General features: G+C 43.2%; 1 protein-coding gene across 1 annotated transcript; it reads right to left on the reverse strand.

Annotated features, from left to right (window-relative positions):
- Positions 1-398: 398 nt before the first annotated feature.
- Positions 399-8547, reverse strand: LOC308702000 (tripartite motif-containing protein 16-like; the record flags this gene model as incomplete). The annotated part of the gene is made up of 6 exons (XM_081384550.1): positions 399-919; positions 1150-1197; positions 2549-2708; positions 7057-7290; positions 7392-7487; positions 7975-8547. The coding sequence occupies 6 exons, from the start codon at positions 8545-8547 to the stop codon at positions 399-401; spliced, it is 1632 nt and encodes a 543-aa protein (XP_081240676.1).
- Between the last annotated feature and the right edge of the window lie 5869 nt (positions 8548-14416).

Consider the following 14416-nt stretch of genomic DNA (forward strand, 5'->3'; position numbering starts at 1 on the left):
TCGTGTACATCTGTAAGGTGACAGTACACAATTAAAGTCTTTGGACAAAAAAATAATTTTGAGGTAGAAAAATCAACATTTCTCTTATTTGATCAGGTGAATGAATATTAAATGGCATAACTGGAATTATCTGAATCAGCGGATTGTTTAATTTATATATAGCAATTATTCTGTACACTGTTAAAAACACCAATAAATATACAGCTGATGTGAAACATGAAATGGACAATCACACACACACACAGACACACAAACTGATCTTGTCTATATGAGGATTCATTACACGTTTATTCTGACATTATTTCAGTGACAGAAATTCAGCTGTAATAATTAAGCAATATTTATCAAGCAGCTCAAAGTATAACAGGTAAAATCTCTCTACGGTCTATTCTGATGCATCAACACAGTTTCACTGATGATTTATAAACATAAAACCCAGGATAGAGTGGCTGAGTGAATGTGGTCTGGACTGTGTGGATGAGGCTCATTGTGTCTGAGACGCTGTAGAAGGAGAGAGTTCCTGCACTGTGATCCACATACACTCCTATTCTACGGCTGATGGACACTGCAGGAAGATCAGACGCTTTCTTATTATGTCTGAATGAGTAACTGGAGGGAGTGCAGTACAAACTCCAGGACTGATCATTCCCTCCAAACACACACTCAATGCCCCGTCCCTTCCTGCTGATGCTCTTATATGACACTGATATATACACACCATTATTCCCACTCCACTCAATCTCCCAGTAACAGCGTCCACTCACACTCTCTCTACACAACACCTGCAGATATCCATCAAATCTGTCAGGATGATCAGGATACGGCTGCTCTATGTCAGTGTTAGTAATCACTCTGTTGTTCTCAGACAGACTGAGGCGTTTATTCACTGTGTTCAGATCCAGAGTGAGCTGACGAGAATCTGATGGAGAGAAAACACATCAGAATCAGGAATTATGAATCTGTCTGATCCTTTAATGTATCTGAACTCTTCATGACTAAATGTTCAGTGTATCAGCAGTGTCTCAGTACAGCTGATAATCGTTTAAATGATCAGTTATTAAACTCATAAATCATGATTTCTTTCAGCTTCTACAGGAAGAACATGAACACACTCAGTGAGTTTTTCTGCTAGTTTTCTTAGTCACTTACATTGTAGGAAGTCGTTCCTGGTTTTGGGATTAATGTTGGTGAATGTGACTGTGGAAATAAACAGACATGAACAGTGTGAAGAAAAATGTGAAGATAAAGTTAATCAATTTCTAAGACATTTCTAATGTGATGTTTTTCATATTAGATGATGTTGGACTCATTTCTGAGAGCAAATGAATCTCCAAGGGCCTCATTTATAAAACACATATATTGGATTTGATCCCAAATTCCATGGATTCCATCCTACATCAATAAATACACCATATTGCCAAAAGTTTTGAAATGTCTGCCTTAACATGCACATGAATTTTAATGACATCCCATTCTTAATCCGTAGGGTTTCATATAGATTTGGCCCACTCTTTGCAGCTATAACAGCTTCAACTATTTTGGGAAGGCTTTCCACAAGGTTTAGGAGTGTGTTTATGGGAATTTTTGACCATTCTTCTAGAAGCACATTTGTGAGGTCAGGCACTGGAGAAGGCCTGGATTGCAGTCTCTGCTCTAATTCATCCCAAAGGTGTTCTATCAGGATGAGGTTGCAGGCCAGTCAAGTTCCTCCACACCAAACTTGCCCATCCATGTCTTTATGGACCTTGCTTTGTGCACTGGTGCAGTCATGTTGTAGCAGGAAGGGAACATCCCCAAACTGTTCCCACAAAGTTGGGAGCATGAAATTGTCCAAAATATCTTGGTATGCTGAAGCATTAAGAGTTCCTTTCACTGGAACTAAGGGTCCATGCCCAACCCCTGAAAAACAACCCCACACCATAATCTCCACCCCCTCCACCAAATTTTACACTTGGCACAGTGCAATCAGACAAGTACCATTCTCCTGGCAACTGCCAAACCCAGACTGGTCCATCGGATTGCCAGACAGAGAAGCGTGATTCGTCACTCCAGAGAACAGGAGGAAATTTCACGAATGAACTTATTGCACAGGTGGCAGCCTATCATGATACCACGCTTGAATTCACAGAGCTCCTTAGAGCGACCCATTCTTTCACAAATGTTTGTAGAAGCAGTCTGCATGCCTAGTGCTTGATTTTATACAATTGTAGCCATGGATGAGATTGGAACACCTGAATTCAATGATTTGGAGGGGTGTCCCAATACTTTTGGCAATATAGTGTATACATATGCTTGTCCATGATGATGAGTGCCAAACCTCTGAACCATTAAGGGATTTTTGTGACCGCTCTGTAGGTGAAAATGATGTGCTTGTTCACAATCCATTTGCATTTTAGGTGAACTGTGATTTATAAAGTGGTATGCATTTGCAAACATTTTTTGTCCGTATAGATGTTTTATAAATTGTAGAAGCATTCCTGAAATTGTTAAACATTCACATTCAGGATCATTCTACGCACGTGTTTATGAACGAGGCCCAGGACTTTACCTCTGTCAGAGATCTTCTTGAGCTCCTCTTTGCAGAAATCCTCCAGTTTGACTTTCAGCTGATGGACAGATTCTCTCACTCCATCAAAAGAAGAGAGAGAACTGAAGGGAACGTCATTTACATCTGTAGATTCAGGAGGTGCTGAGAGAGACTGGAAACTCTACAGAAAACAGAAATCAAAACTCATCAGCTCCACACTTCCCTCAGTAACCTGCACTACTATCAGATCTGTGCAGCTCTTGTTGACTTGATTTATCTTCAGTAATTCAGCTCAATCCAGCACTTTCACACAATCAGAGACTTTCTTATATTATTCATTATGTGGCAAACATAGTGTTTGCCAGTACACTTTGGCACACTTTTAAAATATTAAAAAGTTATTCTCAAAAGCAGATTGAATGTAATGTTCCCTTTCGGCCGCTACACCAGAGGTCTATGAAAGGACCATCATCTCTCATGGCACATCAGTTGCCTGGAGATGTTAGCTGTGTTTCTAGCTCTGAGACATTTCCTTCCGGACCTCAGAGGCCATCATGTTCTAGTATGAACAGACAATACGTCGTGGTCTCAGCCTGTCTGATAGACATTTCTGGCTGGATAAAGGACCACTATCTTCAAACCTTGCGAAGACAGAGCTGATTGTGGTCCCTGCCAACCCAACACTACACCACAACTTCTCCATTCAGCTCGGTTCGTCATCCATAACTCCATCAAAGTCAGCCAGGAACCTTGGAGTTGTGATTAATGATCAATTGAACTTCACAGACCACATTGCTAGAATTGCCCGGTCCTGCAGATTTGCCTCATACAACATCAGGCCTCCTCTCCTCACGAAATTGCACTGGTTGCCAGTTGTCGCTCGCATCAAATTCAAGTCACTGACGTTTGCCTACAGAACAACCACTGGCTCTGCTCCCTTTTACATAAACTCATTACTTCTGACTTATGTGCCATCTAGAAACTTGCGCTCTGCAAGTGAACGTCATCTTGTGGTGCCATCTCAAAGAGGCACAAAATCCTGCCAAACTCTGTAATGTAATGACCTGCCAAACTCAACTCGGGCTGCTGAGTCTTTAGCCATTTTCAAGAAATAGCTGAAGACGCATCTTTTTCGGCAACACTTGATCCATTAATACTAACACTTTCTATTCTATATTGAGTTTATTTTTAAAGTACATGTTCTGCGTTAGATTAAACTGGGAAGGGTCATAGCACTTGCATTTTGTTGTCCTATTGTAAGTTTAACTGTTTCTCTTGTTCTCATTTGTAAGTCACTTTGGATAAAAGTGTCTGCTAAATGAATACATGTTAATGTAAATGTAGTCTCCTATATGAATCGTCAGGGGGGCCTGAGGTTACGCCCTCTGTGCGTCTTCAGCAAGCCTGTGGGAGATTTTTCAGTGGGTGAGCAGCTTTATCATCTCCGTCAAGGAAAAATGTCAATTCATTATTTTTCACTGAAGTTTAGAACCCTCACAGCCGCCAGCGGTTGGAATGAGAGCTCGTTCGTCACCATAAACCAGCAGGGATTAGATCCCCGAGTGTGGTTGCATCTCGCTGCATATGATGACTCCATCAGACTTGAATGCTTAATCCAATCATCTACCCGCATCACCAATCGTATGCAGTTGTGTCTTGAAGAGCACCAGGGTCAAGCACCGTCCTTCTTCTTTCGCCAGCAAGAGCACCTCAGCACTCCAGAACCAGGTAATGAACCTATGCAGATCAACTCAAATCGGCTACCGTTTACGGAGTGGCAGAGGTGGCTGACCCAGAGGCTTTGACTGTACTGCGGTGCTGGGGGGCATAATCTCTCCGAATGCCCAATTCATCTTCCCTGTCCTATGGTGAGTGTACTGAAGAATCCCATTACAAATTAAAAACCTTCATCTCCGGAAACCTCTGCCACTAACTCAGACGACTGCTTCCCAGACAATCTACCAGGTCCAGTTGGTGACTGGACGACCACTGTGCCGCAAATATGTTTGCTACAGCACCGGTTCCATCGAACTACGGATCGGTCAACTCCATGTAGAAACCATCCATCTCCTGGTTCTGGAGAATTCCACCGCTGAGGTGATCCTAGGGTGTCTGTCACTAGTGCAGCATGATCCCATCATCTCCTGGAGAACCAGCGAAGTCCTGAAGTAGGGCAGGAAATGCTCTCCTGACTGCTTCCCTTCTGATCCCTCGTCCTGCTCCAGCTCCGGCCCGAGGTGAACTCCACATCCATTGAGAGTCCCGTCGATAAGCAGTCAGTCAACATCCCAACCTGCTACGCCCCCTTCAGTGACGCCTTCTACCCTAAAAGAGCCTCTTTGCTGCCTCCATATCAGCAATGGGATTGCGCCATCGATCTGATGCCGGGTGAGCCAGTGCCCCACGGTAACATTTATCCTTTATCACTCCCCGAACAGAAGGCCTTGGAGGAGTATGTAGTAGAGGTCTTCCAACAAGGCTACATCCAGCCTTCTATGTCCCCTGCTGCTTTGAGTTGTTTCTTCGTTGCAAAAAAGGATGGAGGCTTGCAGCCTTGTATTGATTACCGCTCCCTGAACAAGATCACCAGCAAATTCCTCTCTCCTCTTCCCCTTGTCCCAGCTGCACTAGAACACCTCCGTGGAGCCAAGGTGTTCACCAAGTTGAAACTCCGCAGCACATATAAACTCATCCAGGTACGTGAGAGGCACAAGTTGAATACCGCCTTTGTGAACCCTACTGGACACTAGGAGTACCTCGTCATGCCGTATGGTCTGATAAACGCCCCCTCCATATTCCAGGATTTCATGCATGAGGTGCTCCGGAAGTATCTCCATTGCTTTGTTCTTGTCTACATAGATGACATACTTCCAGAGCATGGCCGACCATCGCCACCACGTTGCGGAGGTCCTGAAATGCCTGAGGGAATTCCACCTGTTTCACAAGGTTGAGAAATGCTCCTTCCACCAACCCTCAGTGCAGTTCCTTAGTTACCACATCAGTGACACGGGTATCCAGATAGACGAAGGGAAGGTGGAAACCATCAAGAACTGGCCCACACCATCCACCATCAAAGAGCTCCAGTGTTTCCTTGGCTTCGCCAATTTCTACCGAAGGTTCATCCATGGCTACACCTTCATCACCAATCCTCTCAACAGTCTGCTGAGAAACAAGCCCAAGTCTCTGTCCTGGTCACCATCTGCCAACGAAGCCTTTCAACATCTGAAGGAGAAATTCACCAGTGCACCGCTCCTCATCCATCCAGACCCCAAGAAACCCTTCATCGTGGAAGTGGATGCCTCCACCAAATCATAAGTGCTGGTCTCTCATCCGAGGTTGTTGAGTCCACCTTAAACTCTAGAGCTCCTTCCAAGAGGAAACTTTAGGCTTTAAAGGGGAATGTGTTCACTTTATGGTGCAGAAAACATCAGCTGGACCCAGTTAACTACCCAGTGGCTTCAGTGCTGGAGTTCCTCCGCGGTCGTTTCTTTGATGGGCTCTCTCCACACTTAAGTCTATGTGGCGGTCATAGCTGCCTTCCACATGCTGTTAAGTGAGGGCCCAATGGGGAGGCACCAACTAATCGTTTGTTTCCTTAATGGTGCTCAGATGATGAGGCCTGTCATCCAAGCCAGGGTTCCTCTTCGGGACCTGGCAGTGGTTCTCGAAGGGTTATCCCTGGCACCATTCTCCATCTGGCCTGGATATTTGCCCAAGGTGCCATTGAGTGTGGTACGGTCTGTGATCCTGCAGGCTTTTCATCCTCCACCACATGTGTCGGCTGTTCAAGAGAAGCTACATTTACATTTACCAGCTGCTTGTGTGTTTTGGTTCACCAAAGAAGGGTTCCCCTGCCTCTAAATAGACCATTAGCAGGTGGATTGCGGAGGCTTCAGCTTCTTCTGATTAGAGCCCACTCAACTAGAGGGATAGCATCCTCTAAAGCACTGCTATCAGGGGTCTCCCTTCAAGAAGTCTGCAATGCTGCTGGCTGGGCCTCCCCACACACTTTTATATACAGCCTGGATCTGTCCTGCACACTGGGTTCTCAAGTTCTCACGTTTTGAGTTGTGCCAAACTTGCTTCACACTAGGACAGACGCTAGTCAGTGTGGTGCAGTGGGTATTTCGTTCCCCAAAGTGTCCTCTTTCGAAGCAGCACCAGTTCCCGCGAAAGGGAACGTTTCTTTCTTCGACCTATCAGAAGCTGACACTGTTATGAGCCTCTGTCCCTTTATAGGGACACATGTGCCGTCACATGTGACGTCATGATGCAACACCAATCAAGATTGGACTAGTTCCATACATACTTCAGACATTATCATGCTTCTCAGGGAACGAGGATTACAGTCGTAACCCAAGACGTTTTCCGACACTTAATTGAATGTTATTTGCAATTACCTGAGTGTATTATAGTTTCAATTTACATTAAATGTAAGTAGCTGAACTTTAGAATGTTTTTCAGCCACTTAAGAAGGATTTAATTACATCTTTAAATTCTATGATCCTGTTCTTCTAGATCTCTGTTACCTGCAGGAAATGAATGTCATCCTGTGTGTGTGAAAGCTGCTCCAGCTCAGCGTCTCTCCTCCTCAGATCATTGATCTCCTGCTCCAGTCGCTCCAGTCGTCCTTCAGCTCGACTCACTGCATCCTTTTCCTGATCTCTGATCCGCTGTGTCGCCTCAGAGCGGCTTCTCTCAATGGAGTGGATGAGCTCAGTAAAGATCCTCTCACTGTCCTCCACTGCTGTCTGTGCAGAGCGCTGTTAGGACACACATCACAATCACACAGTGAGTTCAGTGGGACTGAAGGAGGAGAGTCCTAACTGAGGCTTTATAAACTTCTCTTGTTCTCCAGACTCACCTTATGAGACGCCACAGCCTCTCTCATCTGCTGAAGATCTTTCTCTCTCTGCTGGATTCTCTGACGGAGCTTTATCTGAGTCTCCTTCAGCTGAGTCTAGAGGACAAACCAATAACAGGAAATGTCACATAAAACTTCTATCACAAAACCATAATTTAAAAGTTAAATTAATACAGAATTGGTGAAGTGGATAAAGATATGGCATGGTAAGTTTATACTGTAGCTTTAATCCATAGATTTATAGTTTCCTTAAAAGATTATGAATTATTATAAAAACAAAGAGTCAGCATTATTTCATTAGTTTTATAGGTGAATGTCAACCAAACTACACATTCAATACAGTTAAGCACACTTATTAATTTTTTTAATCCCTGAAGTTTAGATTAATTTTACACTTCCTTTGTCTCCTTTTTGGAGCTTGAAATGCTTGTACCCCATTCACTAACATTCAGACTAAGAATAGATGAGACGTTCTGATGTCATATTTTACATTCCACGGAAGTATGTCAAACTGGTTTAGAACGACTTGGCAGTGAGTAAATGAAGACAGAATTTTGCTAGAACAATCTCTTTAAGTTCATACCTGTTTCTCAGTCCTCTGTGCTGCAGCTGATACAGTTTTGTGTTTTTTATGTTCATACTCCTTACATAGCACACAAATGCATTGTTGATCAGTGATACAGTACATTTCTAGCTCTTTATCATGTTTACGGCAGATCATGTCCTGCAGTCGTCCAGTGGCATCAATCACTTTGTGTGGCTTACGTGAGTGATATTCCTCATGAGGGTCAAAATGAGTTTGACAGTAAGATTCCTGACACACCAGACAGGACTTGACGGCTTTGTATTTTCTTCCAGTACAGACGTCACACTCCACATCTCCGGCTCCAGCGTAACAGTCAGCAGGAAGTTTAGTCTTCTTCAGTTTCTCCACCAGTTCAGCCAGAATGGTGTTTTTGCCCAAAGTAGGTCTTGGACTGAAGGTCTGTCTGCACTGAGGGCAGCTGTAGACTCTCTTCTCATCCTCCTGATCCCAGTGGCCTGTAATACAGATATTACAGTAACTGTGTCCACAGTTGATGGTCACTGGATCCTTCAGAAGATCCAGGCACACTGGACACATGAACTTTTCCTGAGAAAATCTGGCCTCTGCCATTTTACTGCATAAATACAGAGAGACACAAACACACAATAGTTGAACGTTTCAAATCCGTGTATCATTCGTTCAATCGTTTTTTGATTTAATATTGAAAGTAGAAAAATGAGAAAACAGTTCCTTTTTCGATTTTTCATTTTTTCCAAAAAACGAAAAACAAGAATTCAGCTTGATTTTTCGTTTTTCGTTCTGAGGTAGCAAAATTAATAAACAGCTGGAAAATTCGATTTCTACACGTGGGCGGGAATGAAACGCCCCTTTCCTCTGATTTGTCAGCTGAAGATCAAACTGTCCCGTCATCAGCTCTTCCTCAGTTCTGCACTGCAGAATAAGAGTCCTCCGTTGTGTGGATTCTTAACGCGTTTATTGCAACTACATTTAATCTTTTTTTCATCAAACAACCAGACTAACGAGTGGTTCGACACAACCCGTACTGGGAAATAAACTAGACAGGGCTTTCTTCTGTGTAGATATAAATTCACCTAACTTTATGCTTTGCATCAGCTCGGTATGCAGGGTAAATGACAACTGTTAGCCTAACATGGTCGCCCTCGATCGCCCAGTAATTTTTTTAAAATAATAAATGTAGATATAGATAATCAATATAATTAGTTATAAATTAAATATTTTAACACTTATAGAAAAAGAAAAGAATAATGCATTGACTATATATAGCCTAAGCCTAGGCTATATTAACATAAACGCATGAAATGTCATTCAGACTGACTATCTAACAACCGGAGAACAGAGAACAACATAGATATTAAAATACATACTCTTCTGAGTTTTATAATGTAGGCCTTATTGTGTTTTATTAAAATTTATTAATTTATATCTCAAAGATGTGCGCTTGTGCGCAGTGCACTGGGTCATGTTGAGAGGGAAACAAACGCATTTTTATTATTAGCCTATTCAGAAAAAAAAAACGGTAAATAAAATTCAACATTAACATTATAAACACTATTAATAACATATAGGCTATTTCTATGCGTATTTTACTTCCCCTTACCATTACTTCCCCTTTGACATTTGCCTATGTCAAATCCTTAAATGAATGGTATTCAGAAAACAACAAGAATAAAAAATAAGTAGCCACGTATAATAAAAATATAACCTAATAGCTTATAATAATAGCCTATTGTGTCCTTTATTATAAACAACATTTAGCCTATTTTAAACGCCAAGCCTAAACAAATTTAGGCTATTTGAATCGAAACTGAAACTGTACCGGCGTTGGTTCCATATAGTTTCCATATTTGCAATGCAAAATTTCGATGCTAACTATAATGTAAAGAAGGCTTTAAACTTCAGTCGAGTCCCAATATAGGCCTACACGTATAGGCTAAATCATCCTCTTCACAGCATGGGAAATGAGTTTGGATTAACTGTGCGGCACAGCCTTTATATTGTACAACAGACGAATTAAATTAAGCAGAATAACTTTTTATATATTTGGTTGACTGTGTTTTATTTTAATAATGAACAGGCTGCGATGTCAAGTTAGCAATGCCAGAAGTGAACTGATAATAGCCTATGTTGCCTATGTTGTGAGAGCGAGCGATGCGTCAGCGCCATCACTTGGAGTTGTTGCTCAGCAGGGGAAATAACTTCGTTATTCGTTACTCTGTCATTCGAAACAGTAAAAATTTATGTTTTTATTTGTTTACATTCAAAATGACTACAAAATGTCATGCCTTTGAAAAATAAAGAAAACAACATGATTTCTACTTTAGTGCGTCTCAGTCTCCTTGAACATCTTTCTGGCGCACACCAAAAATGAACCAAAATAGAGTGAATAGCCTTCGGACGCGCCTACTTTTCAAAGTCAACATTTAGATTATTTGAAGTAAAATGCATTATATAGTCACTCAGGAATAAAACTCAGCGTGGTTCATGATAAAAAAAAAAAAAAAAAACTTTACAGTTCGGAAAATATGAAAATAGCAAACCCCTGGCACTTGAGAACTCTGGTCTACAAAGAAGAAAGCCCCGTCTAAGTCTATTCCCCAGTACGGGTTGTGTCGAGCCATTCATTAGTCTCATTGATGGAAAACATGAAAAAGTTGCAATAAACGCGTTAAGAATCCACACAACGGAGGACTCTTATTCTGCAGTGCAGAACTGAGGAGGAGCTGATGACGGGACAGTTTGATCTTCGGCTGACAAATCAGAGGAAAGTGGCGTTTCATTCACGCCCACGTGTAGAAATCGAATTTTCCATCTGTTTATTCATTTTGCTACCTCAGAACGAAAAACGAAAAATCAAGCTGAATTCTTGTCTTTCGTTTTTTTGGAAAAAAACGAAAAATCGAAAAAGGAACTGTTTTCTCATTTTTCTACTTTCAAAATTAAATCAAAAAACGATTGAACGAATGATACACGGATTGTTTCCCTAAACTGAGGATTTGAATTAATTTCCTGCTTCTGTGTTTGATTGACATGTGTAAAACAGGTGTGTCTTAAAGCAGCTTCCTCGTTCCTGGTCAAGAGAGTAAATTTCCTAGGCTGCATTAAAGTGCACTCTTATATATATATACAGAACTGTGCAAAAGTCTTAGGCATGTTAATATACCCCCCCCCCCCTAATTTCTAAACATTATTTTTGCCATTTATTGTAATAATCCAGTGAGATTTATGTATGCACAAGGAATCTGACAACAGCCAGGATGATCTGATCTCACCATCATCGAGTCCGTCTGTGATTACATGAAGTAATCCTCCTGACATTTCATGAGCACCATTGTGCCATTCAAGAAAATTGTTATGGACCTAATCAGGTCATTAGAATATTCAGCACACAGATTTCGCTTTGCATTAGTTCTATTGGATTATGCAGCACGATATCTGGAAGCACTGCCGTTACGCACAATTTCTGCCAAAAGTGTGGCGGACGCACTATTTAGCATTATCTCCCGAGTGGGAATCCCCAAAGAGATTCTCACTAGTCAGGGCACGGTGTTTATGTCACGTACATTAAACGAATTATACAAACTTTTGGGCATTAAATCGATTCACACCAGTGTCTATAACCCAAAAATGTAATCACACTTTGAAGTCCATGGTTCGCAAATTCGTAAAAAAAGACGACAAAAATTGGGATAAATGGCTCAAGCCCCCTCTCAAGCGGTGCGGGAGGTTCCACAAGCCTCCACTGGGTTTTTCCCATTCGAACTTCTCTATGGTCGTCAGCCCCATGGGGTGCTTGACAGCATTAGAGGGGCTTGGGAGGAGGGGCCTTAAAACTGCGTAGTGAAATTTAGTATGTCATGGAACTCTCTCTCAAATTCTCTCTATGGAGAATTTGCTCAAGGCACAGGACAGACAAAGTCAGCTGTACAACAGGGGTATGCGAGAGTGTCAATTTGCACCGGGAGATAAAGTGATTTTATTACTTCCAACATCTTTTTCCATGTTACTCGCGGAGTGGCAAGGACCATTTGTGCTCACACAGCGAGTTAGGGATCTGGATTATGAGGTAAGGCGAATGGACAGGGGTGATTCATGTCAAATTATTATCTCAATCACACTGGAATGTGGTGATGTCGTTTGAGTTAGCCGCGGCCGTTTCATGCCGGGGAAAATCTCGGGCCAGAAGCAGCTTTCAAACCCAATCCGCTCGCTCTGGTCTCGGGGGGAGATCACCGCTCACCGCTGCAGCTCACCAATTTAGCCAAGTTGCAAGCAGATTTTGCAGATGTGTTTTTACCCCTGCCCGGTTGCACAGACCTCATACAGCACTTTATCGAAAGGATCCCTGGGAAGACGTGTGCAGCCGCCCCTATAGTTTACCTGACCACAAGTAAAAAAGTGATGAATTAAAGGCTATGCAGTTGGGCAGAGTTGCTGAGATGCTTGATTGTTAGCTTTGGCTTGCTTTTACTCAACATTTTTGTAAAAATATTTAACAAAAGGATATTGGCAGATCCCCTTATAGCCTTTGTCTAAAGAGAAAACAGCCTTCACTATGCCATTTGGATTACACCAATTTATTACTCTTCCATTTGGGCTGTTCGGGGCTTCCGCAACCTTTCAGCGTCTCATGGACAAAATCCTCTGGCCCCATTCCACGTATGCCGATGCCTACATCGACATTATCATTATCTACAGCACCTGGAACACACATGTAATGTCCTGAGATCGCTGAGGGTGGCTGGACCCTTGGAAGCGTGCAATTGGGCTTGTGGAGGTACAGTATCTGGGCTTCCACTTTGGACATGGACAGGTGCGTCCTCAAATTGACAAGACTGCTGCGATTGTAGCCTGCCCAAGTCCCAAGACCAAAAAGGAGGTGAGACAGTTCCAGGGCCTAGCGGGATATTATGGGAGGTTTATTCTTAATTATTGGGAGCTCACCAGCCCGCTGACTGATCTCACTAAAAATGAAGCACCAGATCCCGTCCAGTGGACGGAGCTGTGCCAACAGGCCCTAACCAAAGTGAAGGTTTGGTTGTGAACTCTTACACTCTAACTTTGATCACCCTTTTTTGTTGCAGACAGACGCATCGGACAGGAAGCTGGGTGCAATCCTGTCCCAGGTGGTCGGAGGAGAGGAGCGGTGGGTGCATTATCTAAGTCAAAAGCTCTCAAACAGAGAGACTAGATACTGCAGCATTGAAAAAGTATGTTTGGCCATTCGTTGGACCGTCCTCACCCTCCATTATTACCTCCTGGGATGTGAATTCACTCTCTGATTGGACCACGAGCCCCTCCAGTGACTCAACCACATGAAGGATATCAACGCGTGGATCACCCGTTGGTATTTAGCTTTACAGTCTTTTAAGTTCAAAGTGGTTCACAGGCTGTAGCCGACTTCATCTCTAGAAATGGGAGAGGCGGCTGCATGCCGGATGGCTCCCCGGCCTGATTCGGGTGGTGGGGGCATAGTAAAGCAGAGTCTGCAGAGGGGGAACGAGTGCGGAGACGGGCGGTGAAAAGGAGGTCAAGTGAATGATGACTAACACCTGTCTCTAATTGTAGTGATTGGTGGAGAGACGGATATAAACGGGCCGCACACCTGGGACGAGAGAGAGACTGACCCGGATTTCCACCAACTGCGGAACGGCTGCAGATCGGCTCCGCTACGTGTCGGCTCCGTGCTCCGCTGTCCTGCAATACCCACCAGGTCCGGATTTGTTGCGGAACGGCTGTGGCCATGACTAACAGCTGAAGTCACGAGGACCCACGATCTCGTGAATTCACGTATGATCGCGCAATATAAGTGCTGAATTGCTGCAGAGCTCTCCGGCATCCGGCAAAAATAGAACCTCTGCGTATCTGCTCCGGAGGGCTGCGGATCGCCGGAGTCGGAACGCAGCCGTTCCGCAGTCAGTGAAAATACACACATTGACTTTAATGGAAACCTATTGACTCCGCCGCCGTTCCGGAGCGGATCCACAGCCGTTCCGCAGTTGGTGGAAATTAGGGGTTATGTGCTACAATCCGGAACTGTTGTTTCGTTATATGAGGCAGTGTGCCCTGCAAAGCTTATTTTCTGTTTTCCTTTATTTTGTCCAATAAAGACTTAGATTGCTTGTCACCTCAACTCCTTTGTCATTTATATTTCTGAACGTTTTACACACACACACACACACACACACACATACACACATATATATATATATGTAGTGGGTTTGTTGTGTCTATTTATTTTTTATCATTTTGGCGGACGTAGGATTGCATCCCGCGTAATTTCCGCCTAAACGAGAACGGGTGCGTGATGCGATACTGTGGGAGACACGCACATGTTGGTTTGGCGTGGCATTGCTGTGAGCGTAGAGAGCTGCTGCACGCTGAGTGTACTGCTATCGTCCGCTTGCCTGTTCATGTTGCTGATAATTCCAGGGTAGGTTGTTTGACTTTATTATGTGCA

Source organism: Scardinius erythrophthalmus, assembly GCF_964197995.2.
Source record: "Scardinius erythrophthalmus genome assembly, chromosome: 14".
In the NCBI taxonomy this organism is placed as follows: domain Eukaryota; kingdom Metazoa; phylum Chordata; class Actinopteri; order Cypriniformes; family Leuciscidae; genus Scardinius; species Scardinius erythrophthalmus.